We start from the raw sequence: 16,992 nt of genomic DNA on the forward strand, positions 1-16,992 counted from the left end.
GCTAATATTACATGGGCAAGTACACACAAATCCAAATTGAGTACTATTTATATAAGTCAAAAACATGCATCAAGACTAGTTTATGATAAAGATAAACTCACCCATGCTGAACCCTTACTAAAAACCTTAAATGCACTAAATGTCTACCAAATCAACATCTACCAAAATGTATTATTTATGCTAAAATACAAACTTCGACTAGTCCCATCGAGCTTTTTAAATAACTTCTTTCAATTTAACTCTAATAGATATATAACAAGAGCAACAGGTAATTTCACACTGCCTAAAAGAACAACAAAGTTCTCACGGTTTTCTATTTCCTACCGGGGTCCGTACCTGTATAACAAAATAATATCAAAAAATATAGAACTTAAAGTATTAAATAATCCTGCCAACTTAAAAAATAAAATAAAACACCTCGTACTTAATATCAACAATTATATTGATATGTATTAAACTTAACAACAGAATCTATACTGAAATATTTATGTGTATCACTGACTGTATTTTGACTATATATAAATATGAAACAGACTTTATTTAACAATTTGAAAAGGTACTCCATGATAAGTCTTCATAGACTTCTACGAGTTTTCCTTTACAACAACATATATATATTTGAAGTAACAAGAAAATTTCTTGTCTTTTTATCTTTTTCTTATTTTTATTCTATTATTTTTAAAAAATACTGATAGTCTTTATGATAAGAAACTCTATTATTTTACGTTATACTTAAATATGCTTGTTAAACCACGTTTTATTATGATGTGTTCTACTTGCTAAACCACTTCTTATTATGATGTTATACGTGGTAATATTATGTTATATTCTTTTTTTTTTTATTTACGTTGCATTATATGATGTCATGTAGTTTTAATGTAACGGATGTGTAAATTTATTGAAGTTGTATAAAAAAAAAAAAAAAAAAAATTTCAGGTTGACAACCAATTCAGCCGTTTCGGAAACAACTCTATCCTTTTGCTTGCTGATGTCGACAAAAAACAACGGAAACAAATTTTTGTATTCAAGAAGAGTCAAACCTGATTGACAAACAAGCTCGTTTGTGCCATAATATTTTTCGTCAAAAGTGAACGCATCGGAATGAGCCATCACCATTTTCTTTTCTCCGAAATTCAGGTCATAATTGTAATTCGGATATTTGATCCCATTGACGGTCACGAAAAAATTGTTGACGTCACAATGATCGTACACGGCTGGATTTGCGGTTTGACTGGAACCTCTGTTTGTCTGAAGACCTAACACGATAAATCTCGGAACGCTTTTGTCCGTGATCCTTCCAAGGGTCCAAGTGAATTCTGTGAGACCCGCTGGAATGGCTTGCCTTTCGACTTTGTTTGACTTATATGCTACTGGAACGGTGATTTTATTTGACATCATTTTCAAAAATTCGGATTTTTTCAAAACATCCAGCTCAATCCTTGGCATGAAGAGTCGGAATTTTTTGATGTCGATCATTCCTGCAGTAACAGTTCCGGCTCTGTAAATGGCGTCATCGTATTCTTTTTTTGTAAAGGTGATCGTGTGTCTGAATCCGTAAACGACTTTGTCGTAAGTCTCGCAAAAACCAAAAATGTGCTTTAAAGGGATCCTGAACGAAAATGCACCAATGGATGTGGTGTCTGCAAACAAGTGATCTCTCCTGACGTTGAACCCAGTGGTTCCAGTTGCGTTTGATGTGTCTTTGTACCACATTTGCTTCAAACCATCAGCAAGCTGAAAACCGAAAGGATATTTCAACAATCCAAGCATGGTTGTTCCCTGACCTGGATACATGACTCTTTCCACTTGCTGTCCTGATAAGTCGTAAGTGACGTCACTGAACAAATACATGATGGCGTTGTTCACCAGAGCAATGTTGTCTGCTGCTGCGTAAGCGGTTCCGTCTGCTTTTTTCAGAACCCCTTCGACGAGGATGTAAGCCTCAGACGGAAGTGTCTGCACAGACTGGCAATCAATCTCAAAAACGATCGATCCTGAAGAATTCAAATCGATGTTTGTTGGAAGGTACTCGAAAAAATCAACTTTTTCGATGCCGGTGTCGTAGACAGGCTTTTCGTCAATTGTTAATCTGTCGGTGTTTATCATTTTTTTTAATGAGAAAAAAAATTTTGTGTTATTTTTGATTCGTCAAAAAAATCACGCAATCAAAAGCCCGCTCCCCATTTTGACGAGATCCTGAATTCTTGCCGCATTCTTTTTTGTCATTTTTCTTTTTGGACGAATGGACGAACCAAACATTTTTTTGTGCAGCTCTTCCATTGGATTGATATACGTGTACGGATCAACCTTTGCCGCTTCGTTTGCAATCGTGTTGACCAGTTGGTTTGGATTCACTGTCCCTGTCTTGGCGTAAACTTTTTCGATCGCTTTTTTTCCTTTGTCGATGGCAACGTCTTTGGCGGTCAAAATGGCTGAAGTGGCCAATTCTTTTCCTGCAGATTTGGCTGCGGTGATGGCCTCTTTTCCAATTTCGCTTGCCGCTGCCTTTCTCAATAAATGAAGAGACGATCTCGATGCGTTCGAGGCTGCCATTCTCCTCAAAAAATTTTTAAGCGTGTCAACGAATCCTCCTCCAACAACGTTCTTTCTCACATATCTTTTGTTGTTCACGATGAGCATTTTAAAAATGAGAAAAATTTTTTTTTGTTTCACGACTCGATGTATTTTTGAATCGATCGATATTCCTCTTTGTTGATTTCCCCCTGCCTTAAAAGCTCGTCACAAATGGACACAGCTTCGTTTCTCGATGCGATATTTCCAGCATGACCAGCGGCGATGCTCAAACCAAGTCGCTGCACAAGAGCATTTGGATCGCTCGGAAGAATGATCACTCCACGACCTTTTATTCCTCTCGTTTTTTTGTAATTTTTCTCCCAGATTTTTGAAACGATCTTGTCCCACTTTTCACTTCTCGAAGCTTTTGGAACGGTGGGTCTCCCTTCTCTCTCCATCGCATGCGTTTCGACCAGTATTTTTTCATAATTTCACAAGTCCTCATTTGTAACCTTTGTCATATCAGGTTTGGATCTTGAAATCAGCTCCCAAAAACCAATTGTCCCCTTGTACTTTTCTCCATCAATAATGATGTCGTTTTCATCGATGAAAATTTCTTTGTCTCCAATAAACATTTTTCCTCGTTCTTTTGCGTGAATCCCAAAAACTCAATCTGCAGAAAATTTTTTGGCTGCATATTTAGACAAATATTCCAAAGCAATGTTTCCCACATTCATTTTTCCAAACGTTTTTTCAGCACCTTTTAAGCTTTCAGATGGGCTTTCTGGATAAGTCAAAGCCAGTGGAGTGTTGTCAACTTCTCTGTATGCAATGCTCTTCAGCTCGTTTTGCACCTTTTCGTTGCTCTCGATCAGAGGCTTGAAAAACTTTGACAAATCAGCCTGGTAGCTCACATCTGAAATGTTCCGGTTGAGGCTCTCATTGTAAAGCTTTTCCCGGTTGGCCATGTATTCTTTGACAATCTCATCTCTCTTTTTCGGGTCTTGTATTTTAAAGAAGGACATTTTTTTAAAATACGGAGAAAAAAAACGAAAACGAGTTTGTGTTTTCGTTTGCGATCATTTTCCCTTTTTGAAAATGTTGTTAAACGCTTGAATGGCTTCTTCTCTTCCTTTTTGGATCAACGTCTCTTTGGTCAATTCGTCAATGCTGCTTTTTGCATTTGTCCGTATTTCTTCGGCCATGACCTTAAATTTTTGAAGCTCGCTGAGAACCAATTCGTACTCGGAATCGCTCACAAATCCGTCCATGAGCGATTTTGAAATGTGATCGCCAATCGTGTTCAATTTTGACTCGGAAAGAACCTTTAATTTTTCGTGCTTTTCAGCCTTCAACATCATTTTTTTGTTTTGTTGGTTTCCGAAAATGGACAAAGCACCCATCCCAACCGCAATCCCCTCGCACGCAATCGAAACTGGGGTGGCAACGACGGTTGACAAAAGGGAAATACCAGTAATCCCCAAAGCAATGCACACCGTTTGCAGCCCATCGTCAGCGAAACGAATGATTTTCGACACTCGATGGTACTTTTTGCTCAAAGCCATTCTCTTCACTTTTTCATCCTCCATTTCTTTTTGGATCTCGCTTATTTTTTGAAGCCTGTTAACATGGCCTCCGTCGGATGGTGCTGTTGGAAGAGTCGGATAAATTTTTTCGGTGTTTTTGATTATCTCCATCTTTTTAACAAAGACAGATTTTTTTTTTTAATTCGAATCGATGTGATTTATTTTGCAAAGCTTTTCACCTTTTTTGACAATGACGTCATTGGCGCTGTTGGTGCTCACATCCAAATGACGTCATCCACAGACTCTGAAAAAATCACATCGTTTTTGAAGAAGTTCAATTGGTCACTTATTTTGTTCATCAAAGTGACGACAGCGATGCCTCTGTCAAAACTCAACCCAACAGACACCGATATTGTCGTCAGAGAAAGAGCTGAGAATTTAATGTCCTTCTGAGCAAAAATTTCATGGTGCCCGTTTATGTTAAAACAGTTTGGGTGATCCAACTCTTTTTTTGCCACAACAATATTTTGCGATGTCTTTTTTTGCAGGTTTTTGATTGTCTCCACCAGGTTTTCAAGCTCTTTGATCCGTTCCACCAAATTTTCCAAATTTTTGGTTCGATCCGACTCTTTGAATCTCTCCAACACTTTGATCCTCTCATCCATGTGTCCCAAATATATTTTCGAGATCTCCAAACTCGAATCAGCGTGTTTCTCTGCCGATGAGACGTTTTTAAAAAACTTGTGAGGGGCATGCATTTTTAATATGAAAAGAAAATGTTTTTAACTCATTTTTTTTTCATTTTTTTTCTTCGTGTTTTTTCTTCGTGTTTTTTCACATTTCTTCTTCAGATTCCATTTCTTCTTCAGATTCCATTTCTTCTTCAGATTCCATTTCCCCCAAATCCAAATCGCTGCCCATGATGCTTTGAACAGAAGTCGCGTTTTTTGCGATGACCACTTCGGGAATCCTAACCTGAATGGACTCGATCTGCGCTCCGACAAAAACACCTTCGATTCTCAAAGAGGCGACGACAAAACACTTTTGTCGAACATATTCTAAAGGACACACCTTCACCAGCTCTTTCGCTTTCTTTTTGAAAAACGAAGAAGACACTTCAATGCCTTTCTCGTTTTTCTTTGTGAACAACTTTCCGAAAATAATGGGAGATGCATTCGGATTATCGGATTTCTTTTTCAAAATGGACAAGTCCTCTGTCATTATTTTCTTTGTTCTCCCTCCCTTTTTCAAAATGGGAGTCATTTCCTTGACTTTTTCGCGAAGAAATTTTGACACCTTTTCGATCACATCGATGAACTTTTTTTCTTTTTCGCTCATCCCTTTTTTCTCGTCGAAACCGAGAAAGGACATGGAATATCCCTCCAGTTCTTTTGTTCCAAAGCTGCGGTTCTCAAACATACCCAAAGAAAACAAAACGGGTGTCCTAAAAATGAAAGGTGCTTTCCCAGAGGAATACTCATAAAAGAGCGGAATCTTTTGGTACTGAACTGGTTTGGTTGCGGAATAAATCTCTCCAACCGACAATTTGCTTTCATCAAAATTTCCGACCGTCACGAAATTCGTCATTTTAATAAGAAAAAAAAATTTTTTTAACTCATTTCTTCAGACGGATCAATTCAACATTGCTCACCCATGAGTTGAACGATTCTGGATATCCTTTCCATTTGACCAGTGATTTGCTTTTTGTTCGGCGAACGATTTTTTCAATCCTGAATATTTCTTGATGCGTCTTTTGCATCTCCTGCTCATAAAAAGTGCCTTGAATGTCTTCACCGTTGGCGTCAGCAATCTTGTACGTGGATGGATCCGTTCGCTGAACTTTGGACACTGTGAAAACCTCCTCGGTCCATCTCGGAGTGTACCCTTTTTCAAAATGGGGCTTCTTTTTTGTGATCCTCACTTTGTCTCCCATTAAAAATTTCGGCTCTGGTCTTTCTTTTGGCATCTTTCCATTCAGATTCATCCAGACCATATTTTTATTCTTTTCCTCGCTGGCTTCAATCGGTGTCATTTTGATGGACGAGTGCTTTGTGCTGTTGTAATTTTTAACCATTTCGTCCAAAACGTCAATGTATCGGTTGGTGCTGTTGGCTGAAAAATATTTGAACATTCTCTCTTTCATCGTTCTGTTCCATCGCTCGACGACACAGCTTTTTTCCTCGTTTTCAGTGGAATATAATCGAACACCCAGCGATCTCACGTGCTTGTTGTGAAATTCTTTTCCTTTGTCCACCCACATTTTGACACATTTTCTCTCACCAAAAATCTTTTTCAACGCCTCAGCCACTTCAAGACCCGTTTTGCTTTTCAACGGAACGATCCATCCATACTTTGAAAACACGTCGATCACCATGAGCAAATATTTGACGCCATTGTTGAACTTTGAAAACGATTGCATGTCAACCAAATCGACAGCCCATATTTCATCGATGTCGTTCACAAACACTTTTCTTTTTTTAAAATGGTGAACGACCGGTTTGTGAAGCTCCTCTGCAAGCTGATCCGTCCATTTCAAACTTGAAAAAAAAATTTTTTTTTTAGAACCCTTTGGATTCGCAGAGACACCCAATCCGATTTTGGCTTTGGCTTTGATGATGGGCTCGATGATCTTTCTTTCGTTTATTTCTTTTTGAGTGGGGTTTGGAATGGAGTTCATTTCTTCAAGCATCATTTGATCTGCCAAATTTCTGCTTCGAACGTCGGTCAAATATTTATATGCTAAATCATGGTGATATGCCGCATTGTCCACTCTGTCCACCGGTTTGCTCCACTCCTGATACATGTCGGTGGATGTGAGCCTTTTGTCCAGGTTTGTGCCAGGTCCTGCAAAATTCATTCCTGGAATATGCATTTCTCCTGGAAATTTTGCCCACGGAAGCTTTATTTTTTTTGAAAAATTGTTTATCGATTCGACCAAGTCACCCCCTTTTGTTGCATGAGAAGAAACAAACTGGCATTTGGTCGTTCCACAAGAATCACATGTTCCTTTGATCATGTTTCTGTTGCTTTTTGACACCTCGTTTCTCAAATGAATGGTTTCGGTTTCTCTTTTGCATTTGACGCAGTACATTTTATTGAAAAAAAATTTTTTTTAATCAAAAAATGGAAGTGACTGATTTGTCATGGAATATTGGGAAAAGCAAAAGAGACAACAACCCGCTTTTGCCGAGAAGCATTCGAGGAATCATCGTTGGAAAGTCAGGTTGCGGAAAAACAACCTTGCTTCTCAATTTACTGCTCAAACCTGGATGGCTGGATTATAACCATTTGCAAGTCTTTGGAAAATCTCTTTTCCAACCCGAGTACAAAATACTGAAAAGCTCGATCGAAAAAAATTTGCCAAAAAAGATCATTCTCGATTTGTTCAAGGTGCAAAACGAAATGGAAAAATTGAATTTAAACCCAGAATGCGTCATTAACGACCTTTCAAAAAATTATTCCGAAACCGAGGACATGAATTGCCAATTTTTCGAAACGGCTGACGATGTTCCTGAACCTGAAGACCTCGATTCAACAAAAAACAATTTGATGATCTTTGACGACCTTCAATTAACCAAGCAAAACAAGTGCGAAAAATATTACATCCGAGGAAGACACTCCAACGTCGACTGCTTCTACCTCGCTCAAAATTACTTCATGCTCCCACGACAAACCATCCGAGAAAACACAAACTTCATTTGTCTGTTTCCTCAAGATTCAAAAAATATGGACCACATTTTTAGAGACCACGTTTCGAGGGACATGGGAAAAGAAGAATTCAAAAAATTTTGCAAGCGTTGTTGGTCTCAACACCACGGATTTTCCGTCATCGATTTAACCTCAAAAAAATACGAGGGAAAATATCGAAGCGGATTCGACGATTTTTTTTTCCCGAAAGAATCCTTTTGAAAAAATTTTTGTTCATTAAGAAAAATGTCTGGCATCATCATCGACGTGGATGGAAATTCCAACGTAATCATAACAGAATTTTTGGACAAAATCGTCTTTGAAAAAGAAAAAACATACGAGATGGCTTTTCTCGGTCTGGAGACGTACAACAGCTTTCCAAACATTACCAGCAAAAACAATTCTTTCCGGTATAGCATGAACAACGGAGGAAATTGGGAAAACGTCGTCGTCCCAGACGGAAGCTACGACATCATCGACATCAACAATTATTTGCAAAAAACCGTCTCAAACACAATCAAAAATTACGCGTCACAAAGCGCAAGCTACGTCGCTGTGAATAAGATCAGCTACTCACCTGAAAACATCAAAATCGGATCCAACTCAAACACTTTGAAATCAACCGTCAAACTCGGAGTGAATTATTTGATGGACCTGAACGTCGAAAACAGCATCGCCTCTCTTTTGGGATTCACAAAAAGACAATTGGACTCCAATTCAGAATACGAGTCTGACGACATTGTCAGGATTTCAAGCGTCAACACGATCAGAATCGTCAACAACGTCATCGGATCAGCCTACATCAACGGCTCACAACTCAATTGCATTTACTCCTTTTACCCATCGGTCGGTCCTGGATTCAAAATCATCGAAAGACCCACCCATTTGGTCTACCTCCCTGTCAAGGTCCACGAAATTTCCACGATGATCACACGCGTTGTAGATCAAAACGGAAATTTAATCGACTTTCGCGGAGAGGACGTCACGATCCGATATCACATTCGAGAAGTGAAATAAATTTTTTTTTCCCTCGTGAAAAAAAATGAGCAAATACATCAGTGTCAAATTAAACGTGTCCCATGGACAGATCGAAAAAATAAAAAAATCCATGATGGAAGGAAAACCCATTAGCATCCGGATTTCAAGAGAGGATTTCCGAGGAAACGACGTTTTGCTTGTGACACACACACAACACCAACAAATTTTGGACGCTCTCCATCGAGGAGTTGGAGTCACCATTAAAACGAGCAAGACTCAAGTGGAACACAACGCAAATGTCAAAGGAGGATTCATCGGAGCTCTTTTACCTTTATTGGGAATGCTTGCTGCTCGAGCCGCTCACGTTGTTGCCACTGGCTTATTAGGCGGTGCTGCCTCTTCACTTGGGTCCACTGTGATCGACAAAATTTCAGGAAGAGGTGTCGTTTACCTCAAAAAAAATGGACACGGAATGAAAATGGGCACTCACAGAGGAAACGGATTATTTTTAACACCCTGGATCAAAGGAGGCTCCGTCAGAGACGGTCTTTACATCAAAAACGGAAAAGGTTACGAATCCATCGGATCCGGATTGCTTCTCGGACCGAACTCCCCATTCTCAAACATCCCTTTTTTAAATTTAATTTTGCGAAAAAAATTTTTTTTCTTGGCCAAATAAAATGAGAATCTCGCGAAACGACGACGGAAAAATCAGAAGCATTAAATTCATCGAATACTTAAGGGACAAAGGTTTTGGTCACCGAGAAATTGAACTGTACAAGTCCATTCTCGAAGAAAAACACGAACAAGAACAAGAACAAAAAGAAAAATTAATTTTTCGCGAACGATTTCAACACCTTTACACCCATTAATTTTTTTCATGGATACTTTTCTCATGAAAAAACACACACCACCCTCAACAAAAATATCAAAACGGACAAAACATTTTCATACCCCTCAACAAAATCAAAACGGGCATACAAACATTTTCATACCCCTCAATCAATAAAAAATATCAAAACGGGCATACAAACATTTTCATACCCCTCAATCAACAAAAAATATCAAAACGAGCATCAAAATGAAAATGAGCCAGAACTCTCCTTTTATAGTAGTAACATCTGAAGGAAATGCTTTATGATTTGTTTGGTGTGATGTTGATTTACGCAATGATGAAATAACAGGATCACTGGAAACTAGGAGTCTATTGATAAGATCAGTATTTGTTGCTTTTCTGGATGTTTTTCGGCTGAAATTTTCGCGATAAGATTTAAAGTCTTTATTTCTAGCCTCTTGAGCTTCCTCTGACATAAGTCCGATGGGTAATGTAAGGCTTTTAATTATGTCATATCCATGTATCAATACTTTGTGAACTGATTGAGCCATGTAATACCATGGATAAAGGGACACATATAGTCTAAAAGTGTCAAAACAATAATCCTTGAACTTTAAGCAGTCTATTTCAAATCCTGAAGAGAGCGTTACCAAGATAATGTAAAATCTGAATATAAGGTTTTGGTCAATACCCAGAATTTCAGCTGTTTGTTCATATGCTGCAAAAGCACGCCTTGAGGTATTGCCATCATTACTTGTTCCAGAACCACCACTTTTAGGGAAATCAACAACAAGTCCCATTTTGTTCATAAAATCAGTCTGAATCTTTTGTTTAGCTACAGATGCCTTTTCTTTGTGTTCTTTAGATCTTGCTTGCCACTTTCTTGTTTCTTTTTTATATGCAATGTGCAATAACATCTCAAAAAATCGAATCCATGCATGAAGACTGGAAAGACCATATTTGAACTCTCTGTTAGTATAATCTATATTAAGGATATCAAGACTATTCATATTTTTTGGAGAGACACCACACACTGAACAGCATTGATATGAATTATTTTTTTCAGATAATATTGTTTGAACCTTCCCATCAATCATTGTAAGTTCAATAATACAATTCACTTCAATAGAAGATCCGCAAACCTCTAATAAAATCATACCCAAGCTTTCTATCTCACTTTTAATGTACTGATCTTCTTCAATCACAGATTCCTTGGATTCCATTTTGTATGCAAATCTTATGGGTCTACAATAGGCTGTGGAGGACGACTTTTGATTTCTCCAAATAGGCACCTTTTCATTGCTGTTGTTAAATCCAGTCAAATCCAATGGGATAAGACAAGTAATAAATAATGATTCTTCACGCTTTAACTCTCTGTCAATGTCGGGTTCTGATAAAACTTGTTTATAAATGGTTTGGCCAGTAGCACCATCAAAACCAGCCTTACACGTTAGGGTCATTGTTTTTATTGCTTTGTCGTTCAATATCAAGTGCCTTAGCACAGGTTCCTGAACTGCACAGATTCTTTGCAAAGTATGAGTCATTAAATCTTTTAAAGGAACTGAAGCTGAATAGTCCTCCACTGTTATGTTTGCAGGATAACATTTCAATTTTGCATCTCTGACATCATTGTAAGCGGGGTAGATGTTATATTCTTTCTCCAAGGCTCCGCTTCTAATCAATTGATAGGAAGCTTTTGTCAGACTTGCATCAATTATTAAAGCCAGTGCTTCGTCTGCTGAATATTTAGTTGCTTTATCTGTATTTGATATATTTAAAACATTCTTGGCAGCAATAACAACAGATTCATCTCTAAATTTTTTATTAGCAGCAAAAAATAATTCATTGGATGAATGAGATTCAATTAAACAAGATACACGCCGTTTTTTAGTTTTATTAGAACTATTATCAAATGCAACTGGTTTTCGACCACGTCTACTTGCAGTTGGTTCATTGTCTTTTTTTCTGACAATTAAATATTCATTAAGCCAGTTCACAAACTTCTTTTCAAAATTTTTCACAGTATAGTTTGCAGATTTCCACTTTTTTTTATACAAGTAAACAAATCGTTGAACAGCATGTCTAAAATCAACGTCTTTAAAATCAGCAAATTTTGGCTCAATAAATTTTAATATATCTTCAGTAATATTTTGTTTTGAAATACTAAGATTGTTTTTTTTGGAGAAAATTATGAATGTCTAAGTTTAACAAAACCATATCTAAATAATTATTGTAACAAGTATTTTGTATTTAAAAGTAAAATGTTATAATATATATGCCGCCTGGACTACTAATACTTGTTAGTAATTAAGTTACTACAAGTGTTAGTAATTAAAATTAAAAGTAATTAAATTACTGTCAGTGTTAGTAATTAAATTACTAACAACTACCGAAAATATGTTGTTGCTATGTTATGCAAAGTAAGGTATCCATAGTAACCAAAAAATGTTAACCTCATAAGAATTCTGAATCTCATTTTAATACATACCCCCAATATTGTGTATTTAGCGCAAGTAAAATACTGTTAAAACAACGTTAATGTAAAAATGAGTTGTTGCTATGCAAAATTACCATAGCAACCAAGTTAAAACATGCACAAAATCTGAACGGGGATTTAAGGGGACGAGCAATCAATTAAAACTCGATTGAAGCATCATATAGCTCAAATAAATATAAGACAACACATGGCAAATTGTGGTAATTATTAGTTATTGTGCGGCAAAAAATAAGTTTCTTAAGAAATTTTTTTTTTTAATCTGTGATTTTCAAAGTATAACTGAGATAACATGCTATGACAAATTTATTTCACACATTGGTTTTTCTTATCTCTAAATACTCTAGAATAACATGTACTAATTTTTTTTTTCAAAAACGTAGATGTTATTGAAATATAACACAACGTTGATGTCACCGTTAATTACTTATTTATAATTTTTTTTTTTTTTAATTTTATCTCAATATTCAAATGCTTAGAGTCCTGGTAACTAAGGGATTTAGTATAAATAAATTATCAATAGATTTCTCCTAATATATGTAGATACTAAAATTAAATAGGTTTTCAAGATTAGACAACTAAAATTTTTCCCATTTTGTCCACTTACTGGCCCACTGTGCAATGATATATTATATGTACTAGATGTCTAACTTCGATCCGAAATGTGAAGCCGTGGGAGCCATTTCTAATTCGGGCAAAAACGTGCATTTTTAACTTTTATTTCGCACGTCGGATATAGTTTTTGCCCTTATTACAAATGGCGGATATAGTTTTTGCCCTTATTACAAATGGCGGATTCAATTTGTAAACAAAAAAAGCGGCTTCACTTTTTGTCCAATAAAATCCCGCAAGTTAGACATCTAGTATATGTAATATATCGTTGAATACGACATTGATAGCAACAATTTCTTTTTTGTAATTTTTATTAAGTAGGCCTACTTAACAAATTTTATTAGTTATAAAGTAGGCTGTGCTGTCTATTCTATTTTTATAAATATTTTTACATTCTATTATTTGGTGTTTAAAAAAGCTGTGTAAAATTAAAATAGGAACATGGATTTAATTTTTTCGAATGAAGACTTAGATTTCGAAGTTGCAGAAAATGAGCTTCGCCACCGATTGCCTCGAGAGGTTGGTGTTTAAAACATTACTTAAAATTAATAAATTTTGATGTTTTTTTTAATGATTTTTTATCGAACAAAATCAGAAATCATACAAAATATGCGCAGAAATTATATTTTTGTTTTGTTTTTCAATTTCATTTTAGTTTAATGGTCGCTTTTTTAACGAAGATGTTTCTGACAACGTTTTTCGAGAGCAGTATCGAGTCCCAAGAGCTGTATTAGATTTTTTAGAAACTAGGCTTAAAGATGATTTGCAACATTACACTAAGCGAAATAAAAGCATTTCAGTACTTTTCCAAATAATGGTATTTCTTCATTTTATTGGCACAAATGTTTTTTTTCATGTTTTCAGAGACTGTCATGGAATCTCTACCAACACAATTTATCGTATTATACAGTGTAGGAGGAGCTATTTTCAATGTGAGTGTATTAAGTTAATAAAATTATTGAAAGTATATATATATATATATATATATATATATATATATATATATATATATATATATATATATATATATATATATATATTACATATATATAAAATTGATATATACTATACATTACATCATTTTATCATTGTTAATTTTATATATTGTAATATATCTCTGCTGCTGCTACTGTTTTTGAATATAATGATTAAATTGCCATTATTATTACCCTTGTTATATATCATTAGCACTATTAGTAGTTTACTTCACATTAATTTATAACTATTTGTGAGTAAACTTGAATGTAAAATCTTTATTTAGAAAAATATGATTGATTGATTACATACTTATATTATGTTAATATATACTATATATTACATACTTATACTATAACATTTGTAAATATATATCTATATATATATATATATATATATATATATATATATATATATATATATATATATATTTAAAAATGTTATATTTACAAATATCATGTAATTATACATATTTTTATTTAAATAGTTTGCTAATTAAAACATACTAAGCTTCCCAAGAAGAACTTCTTTGTTTTCTCTGATCTTTATTGCTAGTAACATTTTAAGTTCTTTAGACAGCATTTTATTTTTTTGTGTGTTTGTGTATTTGTGTATAATGGCATATTTTATTTTGTTGTGTATTTGTGTATTATATGGCATATTTGTCGACTATTTATACTTTTCTTTAGTCAAACACTATGAAAAATTTGTTTAACCAAAATAACTATCGAAAACGTACATAAATAAGCATGGAATGTTAAATTCATGCATACATTGTTAACGAAACACAACAAGGAGCTGAATAATCGATTAAATGCAGATTTTAAGTAATTGCTTTATTATGGAGTTACCAAAATCCTTTTCAGTTTCGTCTATAAAATATCAACATAAAAACACAAACAAAGAATGTTCAATGACTTTGAAGCGCTAACGTTGTTCCAACAATAGCCGCCAAAAACCATGAAGAAAATATATGCCTAAATGCTTCCTGCAATTCAGTTCTATTAAGTTGGGGAAAATGTTTGTTGCGTTAATAGACTTCTATATTAACAAAAATCGATAGTTTTAACAAACTTATTATGTATTCGCCGGTGCTGTTAACGGCCTCCTCCCACCTCTCGACCAATTTGTCAATACGGTTCAAAATGGACCGATCTGGTATCAAACAAGTTGTTAAACCAATTTTTAAGGTCCTCTTCATTGTCGAAGGTAACTTCCCTCGTAAGATTTCACTGTGAGCGGAAAAAATGGTAAACAGTGGAAGCAAGGTCTGGAGAATACAATTGATGCAGTAGGACCTTCCACTCGAGCTCCTGGAGTGCGACTTTGATTTGTGCAACATGGGTACTGGTGTCTTCTTGTTGTTCGGCCTTTTCGATGGGATTTTTTCAGTCAAATAGCTTCATTTGTGTAGTGTAGCTGGGCTATGTACAGCTCCTTGTTGACCGTGGCATTCCTTTCGAGTATTTCCCAGTTCAATATGCCCTCCTAATCCACCCAAAATCATGGTCCTCTTTGGATGAAGGTCAGAGTTGACCCTTGTTTTAGGAGTATCTCTTGGAACCAGCCACTCCTTTCTTTGCTTCATATTTATTTATAGGCATCATTTCTCATCTCCTGTGACAATTCGGTACAAAAAGAGCTGTTTATGACCGCGTGTTACTCGATGGCGGGTGAGAGGTTGAGAAACATTTTAAAGGCAATTTTCTTTGTTGTTTTTGTTAAGCTAGTGAGGCACCCAGGCTCCCAATTTTTGGAAAATCCCATTGAATTAAGATGATTGGGAATCGTTTAGGATTCTTGTTCAATTTCTCGGCCAATTCACAGCTTGATTTGTAATCGTCCTCCTTCAAAAATGCTTTTAGACGCTCTTCGTCTAATTCAGATAGTCTTCCGCTACATGGTGTGTTATTGGCGTCAAAATCACCATTTTTGAACTTCGCAAACATTTTCGTGCTGTTGACTAGCCCATTATTCCTTCTCCGTATACGTTGCAAATGTTCCAAGCTGCTCAGCAGATTTTTGGCCTCGATGAACAACAAAGAAGAGCAAGTGAAAAATTCTAAAAAGTAATAAAAAACTAAATTACTCAAAAAGGCAATTAACGCATTTTATAGGGTAGAAAGAGCTCTATCAAATGAATATTATACACTTTGTCAAACAGCGAAAAATCGTAAAACGAGATAAAATATTAAAAACTCTACGAAATTATTCCCCAAACCAATGATTTATAGGTTTCTTTAATTTTTACATTCAAATTCATTTCGAGAACAGGCTCAATATTATTAAGTTCAGGATAATTAACGAGAAACTTCAAAATCTCAATGGTGCACTGCAAGACTTTCCTTTTAAAATAAATTGCATACAGTGTAGAGTTAAATGTTTTTCAATGTACACCTAATGACAATTACTAAACTAGCGAATGCAAGCTATTAACACTTTACTAAGCTTTTATTGCAGTGTGAGAGCTAACCACTTTTTTTTCTAACACTCTTCAATTAATTCTCTGTTTACATTTCGATTAGAAAAACTTTGGATGAATATTTGGACAAGCTTTTTGTTACGGAGCCCAGGATTTTCTCTGCTTGTTCTTTTTTAATATAAAAATTCTTTTTGTAATGTTAAAATTGTTTTTTTTTTAGGTAAGTATCACAGATACTCAGTAATTTTATAAATTAAATCGGTAATTAAGTTCAAAAATTAGTTATCAAGTATCAAAAATGTATAATTATACCCCATTCACACCAAAAAAACCGAGTTTTAATAACACTCGCTTTTAAAACGGTGTTTTATTTAGCTACCGCTTTTTTAAACTCTTTTCTTTGAAACAAGGCTTTAAAAAGCAGTGTGAACGGAAAAAATGCCTTTAAACCTTTATGTCATCGGTAAAATGGAACGCATAATTAAATAATTAAATAAAAAATAAAATAAAAATAATTAAATGGAACACCGGCCAAATTTTCAATATGCTTTAGAGAAACTGAAACTTGGTGATTATATTTTTAACGAAGTTTTTTCGTTTTAAGTTGCGTTTTAAGTTTCGTTTTATGTTTCGTTTAAAACTTAAACTTCTTTTTCTTTTTTTTTTTTTCGTTGTAAAAAAAAAAAAAAATAGAAAAATGAACGATTTTATTCACAACAAGTATTATTCATATAAAGAAAATTAAAAAAATTCTGATTCCGACGGAATTAGGAATTTGCGATCAAACGTGATCAAAACAAATTCCTTGTAAAAATGTCAATATTGGCCGATATTGTCATCCAAATATAGTTTGCTACTCGGGTCGATCTCAAAGTATTAATGTGCCATGAACAGGATAGAAAAAACCTCGTTTTTCTAACTGAGGATGTAGACAATAAACTTTTAGAAA

General features: G+C 35.1%; 2 protein-coding genes across 2 annotated transcripts; one reads left to right on the top strand and one right to left on the bottom strand.

The window, feature by feature from the left end:
- Nucleotides 1–9,752: 9,752 nt before the first annotated feature.
- On the bottom strand, nucleotides 9,753–10,851 carry LOC149884419 (uncharacterized). Its single transcript, XM_090096072.1, has one exon. The coding sequence runs from the start codon at nucleotides 10,761–10,763 to the stop codon at nucleotides 9,753–9,755; it is 1,011 nt and encodes a 336-aa protein (XP_089952198.1). The 5' UTR covers nucleotides 10,764–10,851.
- A 2,236-nt stretch (nucleotides 10,852–13,087) lies between these two features.
- Nucleotides 13,088–16,287, top strand: LOC149884420 (uncharacterized). The gene is made up of 3 exons (XM_090096073.1): nucleotides 13,088–13,165; nucleotides 13,302–13,610; nucleotides 16,264–16,287. Exons 1-3 carry the CDS (start codon nucleotides 13,088–13,090, stop codon nucleotides 16,285–16,287), a joined length of 411 nt encoding a protein of 136 aa, XP_089952199.1.
- Nucleotides 16,288–16,992: the final 705 nt, after the last annotated feature.

Source organism: Hydra viridissima, unplaced genomic scaffold (assembly GCF_058129835.1).
Source record: "Hydra viridissima isolate aposymbiotic clone 2 unplaced genomic scaffold, HvirCarnegie_v1 scaffold_8, whole genome shotgun sequence".
NCBI lineage: Eukaryota > Metazoa > Cnidaria > Hydrozoa > Anthoathecata > Hydridae > Hydra > Hydra viridissima.